This window comes from Protopterus annectens, chromosome 1.part2 (genome assembly GCF_019279795.1).
Source record: "Protopterus annectens isolate FY-2018-M chromosome 1.part2, PAN1.0, whole genome shotgun sequence".
Lineage (NCBI taxonomy): Eukaryota > Metazoa > Chordata > Ceratodontiformes > Protopteridae > Protopterus > Protopterus annectens.
The window spans coordinates 312,438,376-312,464,068 of record NC_056727.1 but is presented as its reverse complement, the minus strand read 5'-3'; the positions used below and the strand labels follow the sequence as shown (position 1 = coordinate 312,464,068).

General features: G+C 37.2%; 1 protein-coding gene across 2 annotated transcripts in view; it reads right to left on the bottom strand.

Moving 5' to 3' along the window:
* Nucleotides 1-25,693, bottom strand: part of TASP1 (taspase 1) — a 1,724,078-nt gene that overhangs the window by 244,627 nt on the left and 1,453,758 nt on the right. Inside the window, exon 13 of one of the 2 annotated variants that reach the window (XM_044056205.1) lies at nucleotides 7,328-7,401. The exons of the other annotated variant lie outside the window; for it this stretch is intronic. Within the exon in view, the coding sequence (XP_043912140.1) occupies nucleotides 7,328-7,401 (74 nt within the window). The remainder of the gene's footprint in view (nucleotides 1-7,327; nucleotides 7,402-25,693) is intronic. 2 annotated transcript variants of the gene reach the window in all.

Genomic DNA, 25,693 nt, shown 5'->3' with positions numbered 1-25,693 from the left:
AATTAATTCTTAAATGGCACTGAAATACTGATGAAAATTTAAGGTCCAAATACAATCAAGTTTCTAAGAATTGGTTAATTTTACAAATATTTTGAGACTTTTTGAACACAAAGTTAAATACGATATTTAACCAAGATATGAAATTGTTCCCCAAATTATTGGAATTCTAAATATCAATAATGTAATGAAAAATAAATCGTATTTGTCAGAAATTTAGAACATTTTTAAGTTAGATGTTGCATATTTAGATAATTCCTATTGGAACTACTCCTCAAAAATTAATAATGAAGACTTCTCTGAAAAATACAAGAAACTAATATTAAAATCTACAGATAAACTACATCTTCATTATATTGGAAAATTTTCACATGGAAATTTTTACACAGAGCTTTTGTTACTACTAATAAAATTACAATTATGTATAAATCAAATATAATTAAATGCTGGCGATGTAATTCTGAAATAATCGCTGACTGGAAGCATATGGTATATGGATGTGAAGTCATCTCCCCTTATGGAAAGAAATGAATAACGCTATTCAAGCTCTATGGTCAGGCAGATGTAATGTTTCTAAATCTTTAGTTTTATTTAAAGCTCTGAGTCTTGATATTTTTCCAAAAACTAAAGTGCTGCTTCTTTGGTCTAGTCTTGGTATAGCCAGAAAAGTAATTACTAAAAATTGGAAATGTAAAATCCCCTATCCAGTGCTGAATTTATTAGTATGGCAAAAATTGTTTGCAGTACTGAATTGCATACTATAAAGATGAGAACTTCTAATATTACACATTCATATAAATCTTGGCTTAAACCTAAAGACTTGCTTGAAAAACATTAAGTGTTGTTGATGTATAACTTTGATGTGCTGATCAGCTGTGAACCTATGTAAATAGTTGTTTGTTTTATAATTGATTTCTTTACTGTTTTAAAACCAAATAAAAAAAGTAAATATTTTTCTAGGTTCAGCTAAAATCCTAGACTGAGTAACAGCTTCATTACCAGGTGAAGAGATTCTAGACAATCTGAAGATTCTGCAACACTATGGGGCAATTTCAGGAGCCAGACAGTTTGTAAATTCTCTTGGAGCCATAGATAACAAAAAAGGTAAAAGAAAAACTGAAAATGTGAACCAGAAATCAGAATTGGAGGAAACTAATGTGTGAATGGATGGGGGGGGGGGTTCCCTGAAAGGAACGAAGCAAGTCCCACTGTCATCGGTAATCTTTTTGAATTATTTTTAGAATCCAAGTGTTGGAAATGATCTCTTAGAGGAAAGTGAAGTTTCAGAATTAGCCTTACTACTAGGAGGGACTCTTTCTTTATTTGCACCTCCCTGTTATTGTTTCACAAATGCCGTCTTCTCTGATTTTTGTTGAGACTGTTTGGATTGTTTCCTATACAAGGAATGTGAGATAGTTGAAAAGTTCCTACTGCATTTAGTAATGGAGTTTAAAATATTTGAGAAACTCCCAGGATCGGCTTTCACCTTACATACATATTTTAAGCATGGGCATTAAAGGCCTGCTAGCTTGCCAATATACCAAAACACTTGTTCCCATAATAAGTGTCCAGGCATTTCTTAAAAATATCTAAACTAGTACTTGCTTTAATGTAATTTGGTAGTCTGCTCCATGCATCAGTTACTCTGTCAGAGAACCAATCAATACACTTCTCATTCCTATAGTATCTTCTACGTACATTGTCTGGTGACTCTCTAGTACTTTTGATAACCCCAAACATTCCCAGACGTAGTTGTCTCTAAATGCCATAGATATACCTGAATAAGATCTTCTCTTAGATATCTGTAAGAGACACTGTACATGTTCAAATATTTTAGTCTTTCATAATTACTTAAATTTTCACATACATGGATACCCTTAGTATATTTCCACTATACTCTCTAGTTTACTCGTGCATGTTTTCTTATAGGGTTTCCATATTGTTATTCCATACTCAAGTTTGGGTCTAATGTAACAAACAATGACTTCATCATTTTTGATTTCCTAGACTTTATGAATCTCCAGTCTGCACAGTTCTTTTTCAATATAATCTAACTTGATTCCAGTATCTGGGGTTACCTAGGCATCATTAGGACAACTTATCACCCCTTTTGTGAAGCCAAATTGTTTTGCATAAGATTTTATAAATATATCTATAATCTGTTGTGAGAATAAATTTTAGAATCTGCACAGCTTATCAATTTGTAAGTCTTTATTCCTACCACATTATATGTATTTATTAAAAGGTTTCCTGTTATGAGCAATAACTTTATATACATTTTCTTCAATTTTTTCATGATCCTGTCTAGCTTGTTTATTTCAGCTTTCAAAGTTGCAGTTCAACCTCTCTTCCATTTCTTATATTTTTTGCCTCTCACCTTAATTAGATATGTTGTTATTATGGAAATATATCCCCCTGACATTACATGCCTAGATACGGATTTTAAAATTTTTTTGCGCTCAATTTCTCTTTCAAAACTTTCCACAGCTACCATTTTTCCACTGAGCACCTCACTCCAGTTAGTTTTACACAGTGACTATTTTGCTTCCATATACTCTGTAATGAACCTTCTGTATATTGGTTTAGATTTCAGTTTGGCAGAATTATATAGTAACAATTTAATCTCTATAATCTCATGATCACTGCACATCAATGGTGGTACAACTTGACTTGAAATTACAGTAATGTCTTTAGGAACACAAACAATGTCTAGTATGTTCCAGCTCCTGGTAGTTTTTTTACAATCTGAAGTAATTGTTGTTCCAAATAATTTCCTTACTAATGTTGTTGAATCAATATTATTCCAGTCTGTTTCTGGTAAATTTAAGTCCCCAGCTAATATTATTCTTCCCTGCTTTGTTTCATGCAAGAAATGTATGACTTCCTGTAGGTCATCTGCACTTGACTTTGGTGATCTATACCCTGCAACAATTGTTACATGTTCTACTGTTGTCTTTACTGTCACAGTTACACAGTCTATAGTATTGGTGTCATTTTTGAACAAGTAATAATCACAGGTCTCATAACTATCTTAAATCCCTATCATAACACCTCCACCTGATATTTTGTTAGAATGCCTGTTACAGTAAAAACATTTATACCCGGCTAGAACTGGTTTCCATTCATTACTCTTTAACCATGTCTCACAAACTATACCATCAATCTTGTGGGAACGTAGCAAATTTTACAATAAAAATAACTTTATTTTTAATGCTCTTAGCATTAATAACCAGAGATGCAGCAAATGTTGCTATCTGTGAACTGTTACATTTTCGACCTGATAAAAATCCTGCTTAGTTTTTGTGAAATATTGCAAAATATCTGCTACAAAAATTTCTTCCCTGATCTTGACGAATACATGCTATCCTGTCTGAACACATGTGCCCAAAACTAGGCTTAGATGCTCTACACATTTCCATTTTTTAAAACGGGACATTTTTTCCATGTAGGTATTTACCCAAAAAATCTTTTCATTCACAGTGACCTGACTATCCTTTCTATGTGAAAAATACATCCCAACACCAGTACAAACTATACTAAGAGGGCTGTCAGTTCCTACTAATAGAGAGTCAGAGAATCCTTGCAGATGACATTATTTGTACCGACATGAATAAAACGGACACATACTTCCTTACATTAAGGCATTCCAAGGCTAGTCTCACATCATCTACTTTTTCTCATGGCAAGCATAACACTATTCGATGTCCACTACCTTCTCTGCAAATACAAGTATCAGTTCCTCTAATAACTGAATCTCTAATTACAAGAATATCTTTGCTGACCAACTCTGAAAAATCTTCAGCTTCTAATACAGTAATATTTGCTCTATCAACTGTTATGTAGGATAGATCTTCATCATCATTAGTCTTATTAATCCCACTGTTTCCATTGTGTATTAAATTCCCATCCAGCTGGCACCATAAATCCACAGCTTGAGCTATGTAATCAACATCTGTCTTTCTCTTCTTTCTTACGGTAATATTCTTCAATCCTTCCAAGTTCAATTTTGATTTCTTCCTTTTCACCTCCCCCTTGCCTCTTTTTTCTACCATCTGTTTTGGAAAAAGGATGCCTTTTTCTGTAGACTGAAGGTTTTCTGATGGAAAAACAGTATCATTCCCAGTAACCTGGGTGTTACATAACAAAGCAGTGTCTTTTTTAGTACATATTCTCTTTATTTTACAGACATTAATCAGTTTCTTTTTCTTCCTTATTTTTTCTGAACTTCTTCCTTTCTTTGTTTCCTTCTAAACAAATCGGATCCTCATATTGCTGAATACTTGCATCCAGAATTCCAAAGTTGTCAGAGGCATTGCCTTGTTTCATAGGGGTTGAACGATCTTTGCAGACAATAGATGCATCATTTTCTAAATGTGTTCTATTTGTTCTTTGCCTAACATTATTTATCTCACCAGTCCCAGTCATTAATATATGAAAGAACAGGTTCTCCAAGCCATGCCAAATGCACAAGTGCAATCATCATCAAGTCTAGATTTACTTCTGACAATACTAAGCAAATCATCCAACTTTTGACATGAGGAACACAGATCAAAAGTGTTATCAGTTGTTACCTTTAAATATGCATAGCATTTATTACACTGTACAAGATATTTGTGCATTAGCAAATCATTAACTGCATACTCATTTAAGGAATCCATATTCAGCATCAAATGAATAAAATATTGTAAAAGAAAAGAATAATCAAAGTAAACACAGAATTCAAAGAGAACAAACCAACTTCTATGGCAATAAAACACACAAGTAATATAAAGAAGGTACAGTAAAGTTGTTCTGACCGTACAAGTTCTGCAAGCAAGACAAAAGCTGTAACTCCTTTATGCTGCGTGCAGTAGCTTCTGCTCACTGTTGCTCGCAGTCACACTTCTTTTTAACAGCAAAGATCAATAAATCACAAACCAAGGTTGGATTGATTAGATATGCTCACCTTTGATCAAACCTTTTAGGTATCTAAGGAAACAAGAAACAAACAGAAACTTTTTATGGAAGGGAGCATTCAGCAGTTCAGCTTTTACACCTTCTGGCAAGTTTTAGAAATGCAGCCAAGCAAACCTCATTATACAGCCAGGGTCAGTTGCCCTGGACACTATATAAGCCATGTCATGGACACCTTATTGAATGCTTGGTTACTTGTGACACAGGTGAAAAGAAGGGAGTTTAAAGAATTCTTAGTGTCTGGCTGTGAAAGATCAGTTAACAAGGTGTTAATTTTTTGTCAAATAAAGCAAGCAAAAACTTAGATTTGAGCTTGACAGTTCACAGTACTAAATTCTAGACTGGAAGTACTAGTATACATTCTTTCCAAAATGATCAAAGGCTCTGACATCCTTATCTTATGGAACTGGTTTAGCTGCCAGTTTTTACATAAGAAACAACACCAGGACGTACTCTGAGCAGTTTATACAATTTGTCACATTTCTTAAGAGCTAGTGGCTGACTGTCAGGTAAAGCACTGGCTGCAAGAAAGACATCTTCCAGTGCTGGAAAACAGGAAGAACAGTTGCAGGCAGAGGGCGTATCCACCTAAAATAATTTAATTTAGCTGTTGTGATTCTGAAATTTCATTTCGTTCTCAAAGTCTTTTATTCCACTAATAGTGTCAGAAAAATGACATCTCTGCAACAACAAAGTCAAACAAAATGTTTTTTTTTCTTATTCAGATTCTCAGTTCTCTGATGTGGATGACTGAGAGGCATGGTCTAATTCCAATTTCTCTATATCAGATTCAGTCTGGTTGAGAAGGAGATCATTTCCTTTTAGAAATTCCTGACTGTAATGATTGAAAGGCTTTGAACATGCACTTTGCAAATCCTAGTCAATCATTTTTATCTCGTTTGGCTGTAGGGGAATCTGGGACAGATGTGTGCTTAACCTTGTGCTTCCTTTTCCTGGCAGTGCCCACTGAAAAGGAGTACTCATATGTCCAGTCATCCTCGAGAAAACAGACTCCTACAAGTGGCCTTAGAGGATGTACTAACTTCCTGGCCCTTAGTGGCCTCAAGAAGGGCAACAACAGAGGGGCCAGAAGAAACAGAAGGATGATGCTAGGGTTCTGACATGGCTACACCGAAGTTACAGATTAAAGGCCAAAGCAAGACATAAACCAGAGTACAGAACAGAGAGACACTTAAAACTTTTCTTGGGACTGAAGGGGGGATGTCTGAGAATCCAGAACTCGGGTCCATGATGCTACTAACAACTGCTTTCAATTTCTGGTTCTCTAAATGTCACGAGCTATTGTTATGGGTCTCAGGAGTGAAAGATGAACAAATCAAATGAACCTAAGTGTTGCATTCCTCCCTTAGGCAGGAAAGATAAGATGTGTGGTGATCTCTACATGGTATTTTTTTGCCTACACAAAGACTTTCCCCTACTCCTAGAAAACAATTCTAACAGAAAAACTGTACTTTTTTCACAAAAATGGGATGTAGTACCGAAGAGGGTAATTATCTGTCCACAATGGGATAACTAGCCAATTGATGAACCTATGAAGTCGGAGTTGTGAGACTTGCTAGTTGCTTTGAGAGCAATAAAGTTCTGAGGTTTTGCCACCTGTATGTCTGCTCTTATACCAGCTTGGATTTGATTTTTTTAAAAGCCATACAGGCAAGTTGAAGGTGCCCCAAGGTTTTGGAAGCTGGGTGGACATCTGATATTTGACAGGATACATACCATATATCATAGGTTACTACATCAGTGACCTAATGATGAACATATCAGCATATTTTGATTGAGATTCTACCCCCACCCTTAGCAGCTTATGTGAGATTCCATGTCATCATACTGTGTGTGTGTGTGTGTGTGTGTGTGTGTGTGTGTGTGTGTGTGTGTGTGTGTGTGTGTGTTTACCTCTATCTACATGTCATGAAGGCTACTGTCAATGGTTTGGGATGGTCAAGTCACATCCCAGGTTCTGGCCATGTAGGTGCTAGGCAAGCCTTCACTTGTATGGTGGCAATCAAATGAAGGGGACCACTGCTCCCTCTCTCTATGACCAAGATAGATTAGCCAGCATTAGCTATCACTCCCATCCACTCCTGATCAGCTCTTCCAATGCCCAAGCTGCTACTGACTCAAGTATGCTGGTTGATACTCAAGGACTTAACCCACTGTTTCACAATGCTGGATAAGAACTCCTAAAATTCAAGCTCATTTTATTACACCCCAGTGCATCAAGCTGTTGACTACAACACACTGCATAACAGAAAAATATTTCATATAAAAATATTTTATACAATAAACTATTCAGCATAATTTTTACACCTTAAGTCTAATAATAGAAGTAAGACCAAGTAAAATGTTTTGGGTTTACCTTTGCTTTGCCATCCTGAGATGACATGTATCCAACACACATACTTTCTGTTGTGTGACACCAAAGAAACTCCACTAGAAAACAAATATAATGGAATATTCAAATCAGCTAGTTATAAAATAAGTTGTTCCATAGCTTGAAAAATAGGCATATGGCATATGATATTCTCTAGTAAAATATGGTATTCTACAGGTATTATTTCTGTGCTATTATCCTGATCTACAATGCTTTTCCTTGCAAAAAAGAAGGTCTGAGATAACCATGTAACACAAAAATTTGCAGACAATATAGTAACACAAGGCACTCACGATAAAATCAGACACATTCGTATTCTATTGGCAGATCTACTAGGTCCTCCTTGATGAGTCCCTGTTTTTTCACCAGTCAGAATATATATATCTCTAAATTCTCTTCCTCTCTCCCTCTCTACGTGTATGTATGTACATATATATATATATATATATATATATATATACACATACATACATATATATACACACACACACACGTATATACTAACGTATAGCAATATCGACCTCTAAAATATTGACAAACAAAATCTCAAGTCCAAAATATTGACAGTTAAAAATATCTAAACACAAAATATCAACAAAAAAAGAAGTTATGTTCTTACCATAACGTTCCATCTGTGTTGTCGATCTTCATTCATTCTTGACTGATGGGTTCGGTTCCAACTTCTCGGAACTGACTCAGTCGTTATACATAGCACGCACCAGTCAAAAACTCTCGAGCTAAATCTCTACCCACAATATCCCTCTTTCCATTACCTCAGGTCAGAAAATATAGAAGCCCTATCTAAGCCCTAACCCTATAACGTCACTGGACTAGGTGCGATCCTCCAGGAGTTTTTGGAGGGGGTAGGATGTCAAGAATGAATGACGATCGACAACACAGATGGAACGTTATGGTAAGAACATAACTTCTTTATCTGATGTTGTCAATCTTCATTCATTCTTGACTGATGGGACAGAGTCTCCAGCTACTTTAGATCCAGGGCATCCTTAAGGAAGGATATTCCTGAGCACCAATGATACAAAGGATGCTCTTCCCCTGGAGACCATGTCTAATTTGTAATGGGTGATAAAGGCATGTGGAGTAGCCCAAGTTGCAGCTGCACATATTTCTTCCATAGACACACTGGAATGAAAGACCACTGAAGTGGAAACAGATCTGGTATAATGAGCTCTAACTGTAGTAGACAGTGAGTTTGTTCTGATTGCAGATAAAGGTAATGCAGTCTAAGCCATTTTGACATGGTGACCTTTGATATAGACTTGCCCAATCTGGGTCCTGAAAAGGATAGAAATAGTTGGTCTGATTTTCTAGAAGATTTCATTCTGTCCAAGTATAAACGTAATTGTCTGCGGACATCCAACAAGTGTAAATAGTACTCTCCTTTGACAAAAATTTTCGGAAAAAGACTGGCAAGTCTATGGCCTGGCTGATATTAGAGTCCGATACCACGTTGGGAAGGAAGGTGGGATTCGTTCTGAATGATACTCTTGTGTTGTGAAAAATGATATAGGGATAATTCACACATAAGGCTTGTAAGTCTGAAATTTTCCTAGTAAACGTGATAGCTACTAGGAAGAGGGTCTTCCAAGACAGAAAATTTGAGGTCACAAGTAGCTGCTGGTTCAAATAACTGTCGAACTAAGCAATGTAAGACCAAAGACAAATCCCATGGTGCTACAGGAACTCTGAATGGGGGATTTTAAATGCAGAGTGCCTTTAAGAAAAATTTTGCATAAACGATGAGGCAATCAAGGAATGGTCAGCAAAACCATTATAAAAATTTGAAATGGCAGCCAAATGAGCCTTAACTGTGGACGTAGAGGCCCCTTATCAAACAGGGTAGCTAAATATTCCAGGACCTTGTCAACTGATGCTTAGAAAGGGTCTAGGTAGTTTGCACATGCCCAAATTGAAAATATTTTCCATTTGATTAAATAAAGCTTCCTGGTGGATGGTTTATGGGAGGCCAGATGTATTTTTTGTACTGGAGAGGACAAGTTATTCTGACTGGCAATTATGGAATTGGAGAAATCAAGCCGTCAGCTTGAGATTTTGAAGAATGGGATGTTGCAAGGATTGAGAGTTTTAAAAATGCCCTCCTATGGTAATAATTATCCGGCTCTGTTAAAAAGCTGGAAAGAGCTGAACCCGAAGTTAGGACTTGATTTAATGCTACTTATGAATGAATTCTTTTCCCAAATTGAGTCTAAGCTGAAGGAAGAAGATATTAAGCTTGAAAGTGATATTTTGGCTTCTCCTTTAATCTCTTCTTGTATTGTGGACTGCAACAATCTTTTGGAGAGATTATCTAAATAAGAGAAGAAATTGGAGATGGCTAAGCTTTGGAAATTACATTGGGATATTAATGATTATAATGGTGGACATATTTTTGCTTGGCAGAGAAATGGTGTCAAGCAGAAAAAAGTTTCTAATAATGATGTGAACATATGTAAGGGCAGAGGTAAGCATGTATGCATTGGATGACTTTAATACTCCTTTAATTTTAAATAAACAGCAAAATGTCACCTGTATTGGTTCTCTTTTAGTTAATGAGACTCAGTGTACATCTACAGAGTCTCAATTACAAATAACCAATATGATGTTAGAAAATGGCCAGTCATCCAATCAGTACACAGTGAATTACATAATTCCTGCTCCTGGCCAACCAGAGTCTCGACCACAAGTAATCAATACAGAGGAAGAAAATGGTTCATCATCCAATTGACATATAGTAAGTGACATCACTCCTAATCCTGCTACCAACCAATTAATTGCTTCATCTCAGAAGACTGATGTGCCTCTGGATTTTCGGCACTTCCAGCAGCTAGTACAACTGAAGCTGATGGAAGAAGTCAACCAGAACAAAAGGAAACAGTCAAAAAGCCTTTTCATTGAAGAAGGCCAAGGGGAAGAAGTCGGAGTGCTGCACGAACGAGGAGCAGACTGCAAAATTAGGTGAAATTAGTAATTCTGTTTTAGTGAACCTTTCTAGTTTAATATTGACTTCATTGGATCTAATGTTATTCGAGAAAGGTTTGAGGTTTATACCAGCTATGACTGATAGTTTAACAGATGCACTAACTGATCTGAAGTTAATTACAAGCAATTTGTACCTTAAGCATATATTTAAAAATACAAATCTTGGTTTGGATAATTTGTGTAAACAATCTAGCTTATTCATTCCTAACATCCATCTGGTTGTGAATGCCTTTTATAATGTTTGTGAATTGCATATAAGATGTTTTTATAATCAAAGAAAATGTAAACACTTTTAGAACTTGACATTAGAAGAGCAAAATGCTTTGTGTAAGTTGGAAATGAACAATGATATAGTAATTAAAGAGGTGGATAAGGGTGGGCTAATTGTCATTACACTGAATGAGAACTATCTGAAGCCTATGCATGGTATTCTTGCAGATGAAAATGCTTTTAAAGAAATAACTTGTTTTGATATTAACAGGTTCATTACTAATACAAATCTATCTACAAACTTCAGATAATGAATGACATTGAGACCTTTGGTTATTTTACTGTTTCCTGTCCTACTATTCTAATACTATAATGTCTGCCTAAAATACATAAGTCAGTGACCCCCCCCCCCCATGAGACCTATTGTATCTGGACAAGGGTTGGTCCACGGAACCTACTTCTAAGTATTTACAAAGTAAACTATGTCCTTTACTTAAATTTGTAAAGAGTTGTATAAAGGATAGTGCTGATTCTTTGGGACAACTATATGAATAGTATAGACATAGATCATCAAAAAATAAACTTCCTAATGGTAGTGCTAGATATAAAATCCCTCTTTACGGTTATACCAAATGAATATGGAGTATCATCCAAAAGGAAGTTTCTTTGTAGTCATAAGTATGATACAGGCAGACGTTTTGAAACAATATGTGAACTACTGTGGGTTGTATTAGAAAATAATACTTTTCTATTTGACAATAAATATTATCATCAGATCTCTGGAGTAACAATGGGCACTCCAGTGGCCAATACATATGCTACCCTTGTTTTATACTGTTGGGAAAATGATATTGTTTATAATGGTCTTGAATGTTATTGCACAAAAGTGAGTTTTTTAAGTGTTTCTTGGATGACGAATTTTTTATTTGGGAGGGAGAGCATAGTGAATTGGACCTATTTATTGAATATCTGAATAATAGCACTGAATTTTTGAAGTGTTCTGCACATGCTTCACCCAATAATATTGAGATTTTAGATGTGGCTTTGAAATACAATGGCTCTACTTTTCATACATCTGTATTTCGCAAAAAGGTACATAAAAACAAATATCTGCATAGAATAAGTATGCATGCACCCTATGTTTTCAAAGGGATAGCTAATGCACAATTATACAATGACTGCCGATTAGTATTCCAAAACATGCATGCTGATTGGCCAGCCCAACCAGCGTGAACGCTGTAAATCCGACATATACTAACGGAAAAAGGTCCGGTCTCCCAGACCTTTTCCATTAGTTTAAGTCTTGATTTTTTTGTTTGTGTTAGGTAGCAAGGGAGAAAGGAAGATCTCCATTGCTGTAATCTCGCTATGTTATACGTTTAACATAGCGAGATGTCTTAAAAAAAAAAAAAGCAACGGAGATCTTCCTTTCTACGTTGCTTTTTTAAAGATATTTCACTATGTTAAACTTGTTTAACATAGCGAGATAGCTTTAAAAAAACGAACAGAGATCTTCCTTTCTCTGCTGCTTTTTTTAAAGATATCTCGCTATGTTAAACTCATTTAACATAGCGAGACAGCTTTAAAAAAGCATCGGAGATCTTCCTTTCTCCGTTGCTTCCTCTACACAGCTCTGATGTACTGTATAAGCATATGCATGCGCAGTACATCAGAAAAAGCCCCAGGATAGAGGAAAACCACAGAAGAGCACCACGGAGTATTATACAAAGGCATTATTTAAGAAAAGTATTTTTTTTCTTAAATAATGTCATTGTATAATAGCAATAACCCATGTCTGGGTGTGGGTAATGGTAGATTTACCCACGGTTGCCTTTGTTTGGTCACTCGGGCTGCACCCTCGTGACCAAACCACACTAATTATGGGTAAATCTAGCATTATCCACACCCAGACATGGGTTATTGCTTAATTAACATGAATAAGTAGGCTGAATATGGACTTAGATGTCTGTATACAACATATGGATGATGTGATTCAAGAATTTAAAGCTAGAGGGTATGAAGTTAACTCGCTAGCAAGAGACTAAAAATAGTGTTATTGCAAGAAATTATATGATTGGTATTTATTTTGGTGAGAACAGAATAGGAATGACCATTAAGCCTAAAAATTCTAATATCATACAATATATTACTACATATAGTAGATGTAGTGAGGGTATACGAAAAATTATTTCTGACAACTGGGGAATTCATATGGTTTTGCCAGAGTTACGTGACATCATTACTGATACACTCAGGTTTACATATAGAAATTGTTCGAATTTAAAACAGTGCTTGTGTTATAAAGATTTGCATATATCATCTTTTGTTAAAAAGCATGAAAAAGTTGGTACAGTTCCATGCTATAATTGTTGCTGTTGTGGTTATATTGATCAGAATATATTATATGTACACCCCGCAACTTTGAAAGAATAGATTTTTTGCTACTTGTATTACTAGTCACATTGTTTACTTGGCTACTTGTAAAACATGTAAAAGTTTCTATGTAGGTAAATCTATGAGAAGATTGAAGGAAAGAATTATTGAGGACAATTCTGAAATTAGATGTCAAGTTATGATTAATTCCTTGGCTAAACATACTGCGGAGGCTGGTCCTTTGCATACGTTTAATTTTAGGGTAATTGATATGGTTAATGATAAAAATATTAGGAGAGGTGATATTACTAATAAACTTGAAACAAAGGAATATAAATGGATTTTGTTGTTACAAGCTGACGTTTTTTCTGGTATCAATCAGACAGTGACTTTAAACCCTGTATTAAACTTCAAACAGTTATGCCTCTACGTTTTAATACTGTGTGGCTTTAAATGCACTTTTGATTAATTATGTCATAATTGTTATTGGCTGTGTGATCTTTTTGAATATTTTTGAATGGTATAAAATGTGGTTTACTGAATTTGTTTTTTTAGCACTGAGGAAGGGTTGTATACCTGAAAGCTTTGCATTTTATATGTTGGTATGTTGCTTTTGCAATGTTTGGTTTATTTGGTTCTGTATCGTACAAACGCTGCTCTTTTTGGCTTCATATTTATTTATTTACTGACATTTGTTAACTGGGTTGGTCCAGCTGGGTCAGTAGCCCATTTTAAGTGGAGACCCGAGGAGAAAAGCTCCAGTTACAAACAATACGCAATTTATAAAAAGAAATTCACGCTCAAACAAGTACAATATGTACAAAAAAATCACACTCCAAACTAGTAAAAATAAGTAAATAAATCAGGTAAAAAAAATTATGTAGAGTAAGAAGAATACATGTAGTAATATAACAAGTAGCAAACTGTACAGCAATATATATACAAATGTACATCAAAAATATATGCATTCATTTTTGTGAGGTTACATTTACGATGTAAATACCAAGACGGTTAGTAGGTAAAATGGGAAGAGACTATTACAAATACCCATATGGTGGGAATATGATAAAGGAGTGTGGGGTTATATTGGGTGATGACAGTGGCAAGTCTTGGTGTTAAGTAGGTGAAGCTTGAGTTCTTTTTAAAAATGCAATGGGTGGATTATGGAGTGTATGTGTAATGGGAGTTTATACAGGCTTGGGCAACAGAGCATTTATATAGAAGCTTGCCCACATTCTTCTTTGGTTGGTAGATATCCAAAAGCTGCTGGTCTGAGATGCAGAGGGTCCGGGATGGGGAAATATGTGGATACCAGGGAGGAAAGAGCTGGGCAGGAATGTAGAGGACTGAGTGTATTATTTGAAACTGCGATAAAAGGAGTAGTTGGGGGACTTCAAGCCACTGGAGAGAGTAGAGTGCCAGGCAGTGGTGTGAGTTGTAAGGAGAGATCATAATGAATCTAGTTATTCTGTGCTATGTTTGTTGAAGTTTGGTTAATGTTGTGGCCTGAATGTTGGTTAGAACTGGGGCAGCATATAGAAGGGAAGGGAGAAGGAGTGTCTGGGCCAGGGAGAGTCTAGCATTGGATGTAAGAAATTTTTTGTTGCGATATAGCAAGCCTAGTTTCTGGTGATTTTTTTTTTATACCTTGAGTATCTGATGGTTAAATTCAAGTTCGTCATCAATGGTAACACCTAGGAGCTTTGTGTGGGGGTCGGGTTTTATGATAGTGTTATTGGAGGATGTAATAGTGAAGGTTGATTTATGAAGAGAGAGAGAACAGGGGAGAAAGAGCAGGAGTTTGGTCTTTTTAGAGGTGAGGATGAGTAGATTATCAGACAGCCACATTTCAGTGGACAGAAAGGTGTCTTGGGTTAAGGTATGTAGTTCTGGGATATTGCTGGAAGTGGAGATGAGAGTTGAGTCATCATCATACTTGATGAGGGAGGATTGTTTACAAGAAGTATAATGATCATTAGTTAAAATGTTAAACTGGAGGGGACCAAAGATGGACCCTTGTGGAACTCCTGTTGGGACTGGAATGTATGGGGAGCAGGATGAGAGCCATCTGACAGATTGCTGCCTACAAGAGAGGTAGCTAGAGAACCAGGCTAGGGAGGTAGCAGACAGGTTGAGATTAGTAACTTTAGAAAGGAGTAAGGTGTGAGAGACCGTGTCAAAGGCTTTGGATAGGTCAGGAAAGAGACAAGATATGAATTGGTTATCACGGGCCTCAGCAATAGTATGAGTAAATGATAGGAGGGCAGTAGTTGTGCTACAGTTAGGGCAGAAACCATACTGAGTGGACGTGAGAAGGTTATGTTGGAGGAGATAGTTGAGAAGCTGAGAGTGAATGCATTTTTCAAGTATTTTAGAGAGAGGGGATAGGATGGCGATGGACCTGTAGTTAGATGGGTCAGCTGAGTTTCCTCCTTTGTGCAGGGGAATGGTTAAGAAGGATTTCCAAACAGAAAGAACTGTAGCGTCTTGAATTGATGATAAGAATGGATACAGGACAGGCTATAGATTCAGCTGCTAGTGTGAGGAAGGTAGGAGGGAGATTTTCTGTAGAGGGAGAGCATGGTTTAAGCTTCAGAAGATAAGTTTTGATGTAGAAAGGAGAAGAGGTTTTTGTTAGGGGTTTTGGGAGGGGTAGGGTGAGTAGATGGGTTAGAGTTGGAGGTTGAGAGATTTTGAATTGTGTCAATGAAGTGTTCATTGAGACGGATAGCGGTTTTCAGTGGAGATTTATTTGGGAAAGGGGTGGGGTTGGAAGGCCGCCCAGGAGACAGAATTTTGTGTAGAGGAGAGCAGAACTTACATGGGTTCAATTTACTACTGAGCTGGGCAGAGTTATAGTAGGATTTTTTGTCCTTATTGACTTGTTTCTTGACAAGATTCTGTAGTTTTCTATAATTATGTAGCAGGGGTAGTACTTTTGTTTTGACCCAGGCTTTCCAGGCACTCTCTCTCTTGCGTATAAGGGATTTAGTCTCTTTAGAAAGCTAGGGAGTGTAATTTGGTTTGATTCTAATTGTCCTGAAGGGGGCAAGGGAACTGAGCGTGTTCAAGAAAATGCTATTAAATTTACCCACAGCATCATCGAGAGGGATCTGCCAGAGGATGGACCAGTTAATACTAGACAGTATGGAGTTGAATTGGGTGGTACTGAAGTTAGTGAGATTACAACAGTCTATAAAATTGTGATTTGGGTGAATGGGTGGAGTGTCTTAGAATACAGGTGGGGAGATGATCACTTAAGGAGTCTGTAAGGGTAGTTGGGCTATGGTAGAGGTTGAGGGAATTAGTGAGAATCCAGTCAATAGTAGAACTGGAAGAAGAGGTTTTATGGAAGTGGGTGGGGGATGCTATCAGTTGATGGAATCCATGTAGGTTTAAACTAATTTATTAATTAATTAATTTATTTATTTCCAGTTTGATTACCGGGGAAGTCCACTTGGCTTAGAGAGCCGATTTTCAGTGGAGGCCCAGGGAGAAAAGCTCCATGACAAAGAATACGGATTAAGATTGAAAAACAGTAACAATTAAGAACAAGTTACAAACATATGAATTCAAAGCAAAGCATAAACAATTTAGACCATTGTGGAAAATCTATCCTTGTACAGTCATTTAACATACAGTCATGCATACAGAGTAAGAAGCTATTTACAATATTTACATAGTTAATATCTTTGGGAAATAGCTTTGAAAGGACATAGTAAGTTATATCGTTTAGGAATGCAGGAGGAAAACCTGCTTTGTGGAGAGTCAGTTGTAATTTTGGACCAGCCTATATTGACATCTCCAAGGATCGGAGTTTCATAGTGTATGTTATGGGAAAACCAGGGTAAGATATTTTCTAGGGAGGGTATATTATTTCCATGGGGAATATATACAGAAGCTATTGCACATTTCTTGTGTAGGTTAAGGTGATAATTTAGGATGATTAATTCAGCTGGGAGGAAGTCAGGGAGAGGGTTGGAGATAGGTGAGAGATTGAGGCCATCACAGTAGAGAATAGCTACACCACCCCGTTTTTTGGGAATCTGTTGGAGCGGTAAATGTTATAGCCAGGAGGGAGAATTTCATTATTAGTGATGTGTGGTTTGAGCCAAGTTTTGGATAAGGATAGTATAATGAGGGGAGGTATGGGCTATCTAGGTGTGAAACTTTGAATATTTAGTGAGTACATAGTTAGGTGTTTATGTGAAGATGTATACTGATTGGCAGGATGAGGATGGTTTGGAGCATGAGGAGAGGGGAAGGTAGAGAGGGTTTTGTGGGGTATGTGGCTGTGGGGATAGGAGAGGGGGCCTGTGTTGGGGTGGATATCACCAGAGAGGAGTATATTAATAGCAAGGAATATGAGTGGAGTAAATGGTAAGATATGGTTGAAGAATTTAGATTTGGATTTGCAGGTGTGTGGGTTGTTCTAGTTAGTTTATGAAGACAGTGGAGACGTTTAAGAGAGATGGGGAGATAATAAAGGTGACAGTAGTAGGAGGGGTTTCAGGGATACATGAGGTAGGCGAGTATATATAAGGGTGGGTGTGATAAGATGTTAAAACAGATAGAAGTATAAGAAGTGGAGTGGTAAAAAAAGGAGTTCCATATTGGAAAGTGAAGAGAAGTTATGAAATGGGTGCAGTAATTCAAAGTAGGAACTGATGTATTTTAATTTTTGGCTGGTGTAAGGGTGGTTGTAGGCAGGAAGTGGGTTGTGTGGGGTTGAACAGACAGGAAGTGGAGGGAATGGATAGCATAAATGTAACTGAAATGGGGTGGGAATAGGGGTAGGGTAGGGGAGCGAAGTGAGCCCGAGCGTAGGGAGGGTGAATGGAGTAGGGCTACACCCACAGAGGAATCGCAGAAAACAATCAGAAAAGCAGGTAAGCTAGGCAGAAGTGGGAGCATGAGAGGCAGAGAGGGGTAGAATAGTTTGAAGAGATAGTAAAAGTAAATCTGTAAGAAAAGAGGCAGTAGGACAGAGTACAGAAACAGTAGAAGGGCAGAAGTATACAAAAGTGCAGGAGGGACCGTTCAGAGTAGGAGAGACCGGAGAATGAGCAAAGGGGGGCACAGCAGATAGAGAGTTTAGAAGGAGAAATAGTTAGAGGAAAGTAGGAGAGAGGGAAGGAGGGTGGATAGAGAAACAAGCAGCAGTCTGCAGAAGTGCAACAGAACAGCCTACAAAGGAGCAACAGTTGAGGTAACAACTACAGTAGTTTAGAAGGACATACTTATACTCTAAAAATGGAGGGAGGCACCCATGAAAGGATTTGACTAAAGGTGGTTCCAGGCAGGGTAGGTCAGTGGGCTTTGAAGAAGTGGAGTTACTGCTAACCTATAAAAAGAAAAGAGAAGAGTGGGGTTAGGGAGAAGAGGACCCAAGTAAGTTAAACAAAGATATGGCCAAAGTGTTATGAGAAAGTGACTGATGGTGAGAACTACTAGTGATAGTGGTCTGGAGATATAAAGAGTATGGAAGGGCTTCTGGGTAATATGGGTGCAGGGGAGAGAGTGCAGGTTGGAGTCTGAGGGTGGAAAGGCAGAGTGGAAGTGTGCAGGGGGTGATTGCAGTTAGGAGTCTGATGTGCAGGGAGGTGAAGGTACACGATGGAAAAATGGAGAAATGTAGGGAAAACAGTGTAATACTTATCTAAACAAATGAACATACATGAGGCAAATTGCAAGCAAACAAACAATATGTGCAGTGGTAATGTGCAATAGTCAATGGTTACTAACAAAACAGTAGGCAACTAAAGTAAGTACATATATATTCCATGATTTAGTTGATTCTTAATCACCGTGCACAGTTCAATAACCTTCTGATACCCTGATGTAAATGCAAGGGATGTAGACAACAGTTAAAGACCTTTCATAGTTCAGTACATCACTGATAGATACTACAATTACTTACACAACAAAATCAGGGAGAAAGATTAGTAGCCATAAGTAATGGTGCCCAGTGTTTGTGTATAGGTAAACTACATGGGAATAAGTACCAAAAATGGCAGATTAGTCGCTATGAAATATATAAAGGACTAAAAGAAGCCGCTAATGGAAGTGTCTCAAACGTATGCAATTTCTAAGGTACTATACCATAAGAGACAATGAGCAAATACCGGCTTAGGAAGTCGCTGTCTGCGTCATAATGGGTGCATACCAAAAACAGCAAAAATACACTATTTGTAGAGAACAGCAGCTACTAATACGCTAAAATACACAGCCTTTAAAGTGAATTAATATATTGTGGTGGAAGACTGAGATGCACCAGGCCCTGAGGGTGAGACAGCAGGTCCAAAGCTGGATCCAGAGTCCAAGGGCGGTGAACTAGATGAGGCCAAAGAAAAGGGAACCAGACTTGGTGGGGCCAATAAGGTGCAATGAGAATTACTCTGCTTCTTAACCTTTGGGCTTTCTTCAGAAACTGGGAGATCAGTGGAATACAGGGAAAGGCATACAGGAGTCCCGGGGGCCAATCGAGGAGAAGTGTGTCTCTTGGTGACTCCCTGTGGGGGGAATTACGGCAAAGTAGCTACTGCATTTGTTGGTTATGGGAGAGGTGAACAGGTCGCAGCACGGCTGACCCCTTCAACGAAAGATCATTGTCGCCGTGAGGCAGAAGGATACATCTGCTCAATATGTCCGCAATTATGCTGGAGTTCCCCAGGATATGCATTGCTATCAAAAAGCAGTTGGAAGCAATAGCCCATTGCCAAACCCTTACGGCTTCCCGAAATATAGGGTAGGATCTGATTCCTCCCTGTTTGTTGATATACCAGACTACAGATATGTTGTCCGATTGGATTGCAACAGTCCTGGAAGGAAGGACAAACTGGAATGCTTGCAATGCTAAAAGCACTGCCCTCAATTCTAGGACACTGATGTGCAAATTGGCCTCTTGTGAGGAGCAAGTGCCTTGAACAGTCTTTCCCAGATAATGCCCCCCACCCTATCTGGGAAGCATTCGTGGTCACTACAACCTTGGGCAGAGAGGGGGAAAGGGTGCGACCCCATAGGTTCTCTTCTGGCCTCATCCACCAAGATAAATCCTTTTTGCAGCAATTTGTTATCAGGACTGGATGGGACATAGGATGTGTTCAAATTGACCTTTGTGATGCCAACAGACAATGAAGCACTCTCATGTGGTACCTCGCTAGGTACCACATGAGATTAATGTTATAGTTGCTACCATGGTTCTCAGAGCTTGCAGTATCACACAAGCAGGAACTTTGTTTTGGGAAATGATTAGTTGAACTTGAGATCTTAGTTTTAACAGCCTGTGAAGGGGAAGGGAGGCCACACAGGACAATGTATTTACCCTTGCTACGATGAACTCTAGATCTGCGTGGGAGTCAATTGTGACTTTTCCTTGTTGACTGAAATAATTCTTACACCTCACCAACAACCTCTCACCACTATAATTCCTCCATGCCAGTTCTTCCTCAATATTTATTCCTTTATCCTTCTTAATTAATATTAAGAGCTTTTTCTTTTGCTCACCTTCTATTCCAGCTACAAAACCCTCCTTTACAGTTTTCTTCTGAAAACTTTTATGTTATTTATGATTCAAGAATTTTTTTCATTAACTATTATCAGTGATTTGCTACTGTAAATACAGGTCATTATCTTGTCTTTTTTTTCTGTCAATCAACCCATTATCATTACGGACCAGTGATTTGAACTGCACCACAGTAAAGGATATACTTCACTCTAGAAACTGGTCATTCATAGTCTGTTTCTATCACTTTTAGTGTCACTTCATATACTTTTATGTAATATTCTGCCAGATAAACCTGATCTCGTATAAAAAATAAACAGTTCCTTCCCTACCTAAAAAATAAACAACATCTTAACCATATAGATATTTTCACAAGGCAGTAGAACTGATGATCTGTATAAAACACCAGTGTAAATCTAACTCTGATCAGACTTCAACCCTGACTTACTCCTTTGGGCTAGAGAACAGCCATTAAAAATCATTAATACGTTTATCTCGCTTGCCTGTAGCATTTTACTTCTGAAGCTCTCCCTTAATATTTTGTATTGCTAGATAGTCAGACTATATACATTGATTCATATTAATTTCTAGAAATTGCTTATTTCTGCAGCTAGTTTACATTTTGTAATATCATTCCTTTACCTTTCATTAGATATTTCAAAGGCTGCAGCTATTTTTAAAAGGACAGGTTTTGACTATCCAGGCACAGTGACTCCATCCTCTTATTTATTTATTTATTTATTTATTTTCTGTTGGTTTAACAGGATAGTCCATTGGGCCAAGAAGAACCCGTTTTCAATGGAGTCCTGGGGAGAAAAGCTCCAAACAAACAAAGTTTCTTCTTTAAGTATTTCCAGTGTAGTATTATTATTATTATGAACCTTGTTATATTTCAGTCAACATACTTGTCTCATTAACTCTGTATACTTCACAGGCCAACTGCACACATTACCAGTATTGATTTTATACAATACTGTCTTTTGGTCTCCATCACATAATATACTTAGTTTTCGTTCACCATTTACTTTTTTTTTTTTTTTTTTTTTTTTTTTTTACCTCTGCTCCCTTCTGCATTGTCACATTCACTTCATTAAAACCAAAGTTTATATAGTTTACAATTCGAAGACAATTACATCTTCAGACAGATATAAACTTTTTTATGTAAAATGTGAGACAGTACATTTATATTACATTCATATTAATCAAATAGTTATTTTAAGTCTGGTATATACTGATTCCAATGATTTTAATATATTAAGACTGCAACCCACATTCTGATTATAGCATATCATTTTTTGAGTCTATATTAGATCAGCGAAACAGCATTACAGTGAATACTGTTTCACCGACACATACAGATCGAAATCCCTAAACAGCGAAGGCTAAAGTCAGCGATTTTTTTCCCAGGGAAAAAAATCTCTTGGCCTGAGCCATGACATTGCCCATTACCCCACTGCAGTGCAATCTCAGAGTTGGTATATTTATTTGGGGGGGGGGGTCTATATTACATGACTGAATGCTTAGCTGATTGAACACCTAAACATCGACTACATAATATCAAACTGCAAAACAGCGAACGCCACCAGGAAACATTACCGTTGGCCACAAAAAAAAATTAACTTTACAGCCAAACTAAGTGGGGGGCTTTGCCCCCCAACCCCCCCCTAACTAAATATACCAACTCCTAGATTGCTACGCAGTGGAGAATATGGCAAAATTCAGCGAACAGCCAAGGGAAATCTTTACCAGCACTAAATTGGCCGTTCGCTTTTATTTTTGCTTTCAATGTTACGTGGTCGATGTTTAGGTGTTCGATCACCTAAGCATTCGATCATATAATATAGACCCAGGGGTGTGGGGGGGCACAGCCCCCCACATTGGGGGGTGTGGGGGGACAAAGCCTCCCACTTTATGTTTGAAGTGGTGTGCTTGTGTTTTCAGGGAAAGAAATCGCTGTTTTGAATATTCACGGTTTAGTGAGGTTGGTGATTACGTGTCGATGAAGAGGCGTTCGATGGAACTCCTCTTCGAACATTTAATATAGACCCAATTTTTCATATGAGCATTTATCATTTTTAAGTACTGTTCTCACACAATGTTTCTAATGCATTTTTGAAATCTCCAACTTTTTTGAAAACTGTTTCTCTTCACTTGTATCACCTTTTGTTTTGAAAACTAGAAAGGTTTATGCAGGAATTCTCTCTCCTTAAGATATTCATAGTTTGATTTGTCTACAGTTGTTAACTGCCTGCTTCTTCACTCACCACCCTTTCCTGCCTCTTTAACTATTATTTTGCTCTTTGCCATTTCATCTTGTACCATTTGATGGTCTGTGTACGTTTTTAATCCAAGTAGATGGAAGATTCAAAGTAGTGCAGGATACAATAACTTGAAAAAAATTTATTTCCCCTGCAGAAACTTATGAAACTAAAGAAAGCATTTCTGTCATTTCATGTTTGTAATGAAAAGTCATTATCCTGATAAATCGTTGAGTCTCCTGCCATTGACACAGTCCCTTCTTCCACAAAACAGAAGGAATTCTGTCCTTTATTCTGCATGTCTGCAGTTTAACCAATACAAAACAAGGCTGTTTTCCTCAGTATCAGATTAGAAATATTTACTCTATACGTTCTTCTTATTTTAATATCAACAACAGAAAGTCCAGTCCACATGCTGAAAAGTTTTCCTCATGAAGTCTTTACAATTATTCCATTTGGCTTGTTCCGGTACTGCTGTAAACCTCATGTTCCCAGTGTATGACCTATCTATGAGAGTTAAGCTTTTTTCTATTGCATTTGTCATACTTTAACTGTAGTTCCACCAATGTTTCTTTCATATCCTTTTCAGGAGTTTGCGTTATTTAACCTGAATGCTTGGTTAAAACATTTTCTATTTCCTACAGCCTTCTGTTATGTATCATATATTCCAACACTAAGCCGCTTATCTTGAACTTTTCAGAATGCATTTGGTCAGTCTTTCTCTCGCAAGTGACTAAAGAGTTTTCTCCTTCAGCTGCCACTACTACTGGTTTTCCTAACTATGCTTTCAGTTTCCTTTAGAGTTTTCACAGTTGCTTTCCCCTTTCTCTTAGCTGTTTACCTTCTGACTGTAATAGACACTTCAGCTACCAATTTCTGCTAATAATTACAGTAGTTTGAGGGCTTATGCTTTTATAAAACTATGCCTCTGCCCAGAGCTCTGTTTTAGCTGTCACATTACCACCACCATCTTGGAATATCATGAAGTAAGGGATTTTTTGGCATAAAAGTTTGGCTTCATGCATTTTCACAATCTCATACTACATAATGTACTGTATGAGAGTTATGTTAACATTGCTGACATGGAAATGGATGAAGAAGATACGATTTTAGAACACGTTTTGTGGGTCTTGTGGCTAAGCTGATGTGGGCAAGTATTAAGTACTAAAATCTGGTGTAATAAAGATGGTATAATGGAAATGCTCATGAGTTTAGGGCAGAAACATTTTCTCACGGTAATTAACAATTGTTTTCTATTACAGGCAGGTAGGGTTACCTACCCTTTTTCACTTCCACTGAACTTTGGTGATTTTTTTTTCTGTTAATATACTTGTAAGAGATTATTTATAGTCCTTTATGTTCTCTCTTCTATGATGTCAAGGTATTGTATTATGTCTGATTCATTACTATTACTGTATACTGTTCTAATAAAAATGCTCCTACTGCTTTTGAACATTAGGTGGCACTACAGGACTACTGCTACAGCCTGAGAAACATGGTGGGGGGGGGGGGCAGTTGTGTGGAGATGCAAGTCAACTATCTGTGCAACTATCTGAGGGGCTACATATAACGCTTGGATGATTGGAAACTGCCTCTTCATCATGAATGGCAGAGAATGAAGAGCCACTTGAGTGTACAGGGATGTTATAGAGCCAAGCAGCTAAGCAGTGTTTTAGATCCGCTTCAGTGAAGGCACAGGCAACTTTGCTGCCAGATGTGTTGGTAGGAAAACATGGAGAAGGAGGAGAAGACCTAATATGACATAGTTGAAAACGCACACTGTCAATAGAGTAGCCAGTTTTAAGACTATGATCTCAGAGATGGCTGTAAGCGATTATGATCATTCTATTTTTTATTTTTATTTTGTTGATGGAAGTAAGGAAAGTGCTTTAAGGAGAAGGGGTGGTATTGCTAATTGCATTTCTAAACCGTAAATAGTAGTAGTAATACAAGTAATTGCCCAATAATTAAGAAGGAGAGAAGAAGTGTAAATAACACAAAGACCAGTAATAAGAATTAAAAGTAAACAGTTATTGTAACTAGTACGTACACAGTTTTGGATACTGCGATTTTTACCCTAAGAATTAAACAACTGAAGACATTTAGGCTTTATTTCAGTTAGGGTAAAGAAGCTTCTATGAAGTTACTTTTGTGACTTTTCTGTTAGCATAACATTTTATAAATGAAATGGGAAAAACGCTCGTTTGCCCCTGGGATGCATATATTTTTTCAAATCTGAACATGCAAATGAAAATGAAAAGAATCATTACAACTGAGACTACAGCAGTTGAAGACGACAAAAACAATTCCTTAGCAGTACTGCCAAGGAATGTATGAGTTAAAAAAAGACTACTTGATGAGAGAAAAGTATGCACCGGGGCCAGAGAAATGTGGGAATATTTGAGTGTTATAAACACTAAAGTGCAATTTGCAACTTATACCTAATGTTAATAATGTTAAATGAAAACAAAATGGTAATGCAAATTATTGGGGGCAACCTAAAACTTTTTTTCTTTTATTTGCGGTGATGCTAATTCAAACTTGTCCAATAAAAGATACAATAAATGTGGGAAGTATGGATATGCTTTAAAAGACTCCAAAATGGTATGGAAAAAATGTAAGGGTGAGAAAGGCACCTTAGGTTTGACTATCCATTAATACAAGAAGAAAGGAAAGTCTACGAGAGTGGTGGTCATGAAGAAAATGAGGGACGAAGAATGAACAATCCAGTAGTGAAAGTGAAGGATAGAGAAAGGTACAAGAAAAAGTGACTATCGTAGTTAGTCAAGTAGAGAAATGCATATAAAAAGAGAAAAGATACTCATTACTGAAGCCAAATGAAGGTGATCAGGAGGCAGTAGATATAGTCTCAAAGTATGCAGGATAAAAGGAAGAAAAAAGGGTGAAAACAGGCATGGGGAGATGCAAAAAGGGAAACAGTTAATGTGACAGTATCAGTTAAAGTTAACAGAAAAAAGAATGATCTTCTATATTTTGCTAGTATAG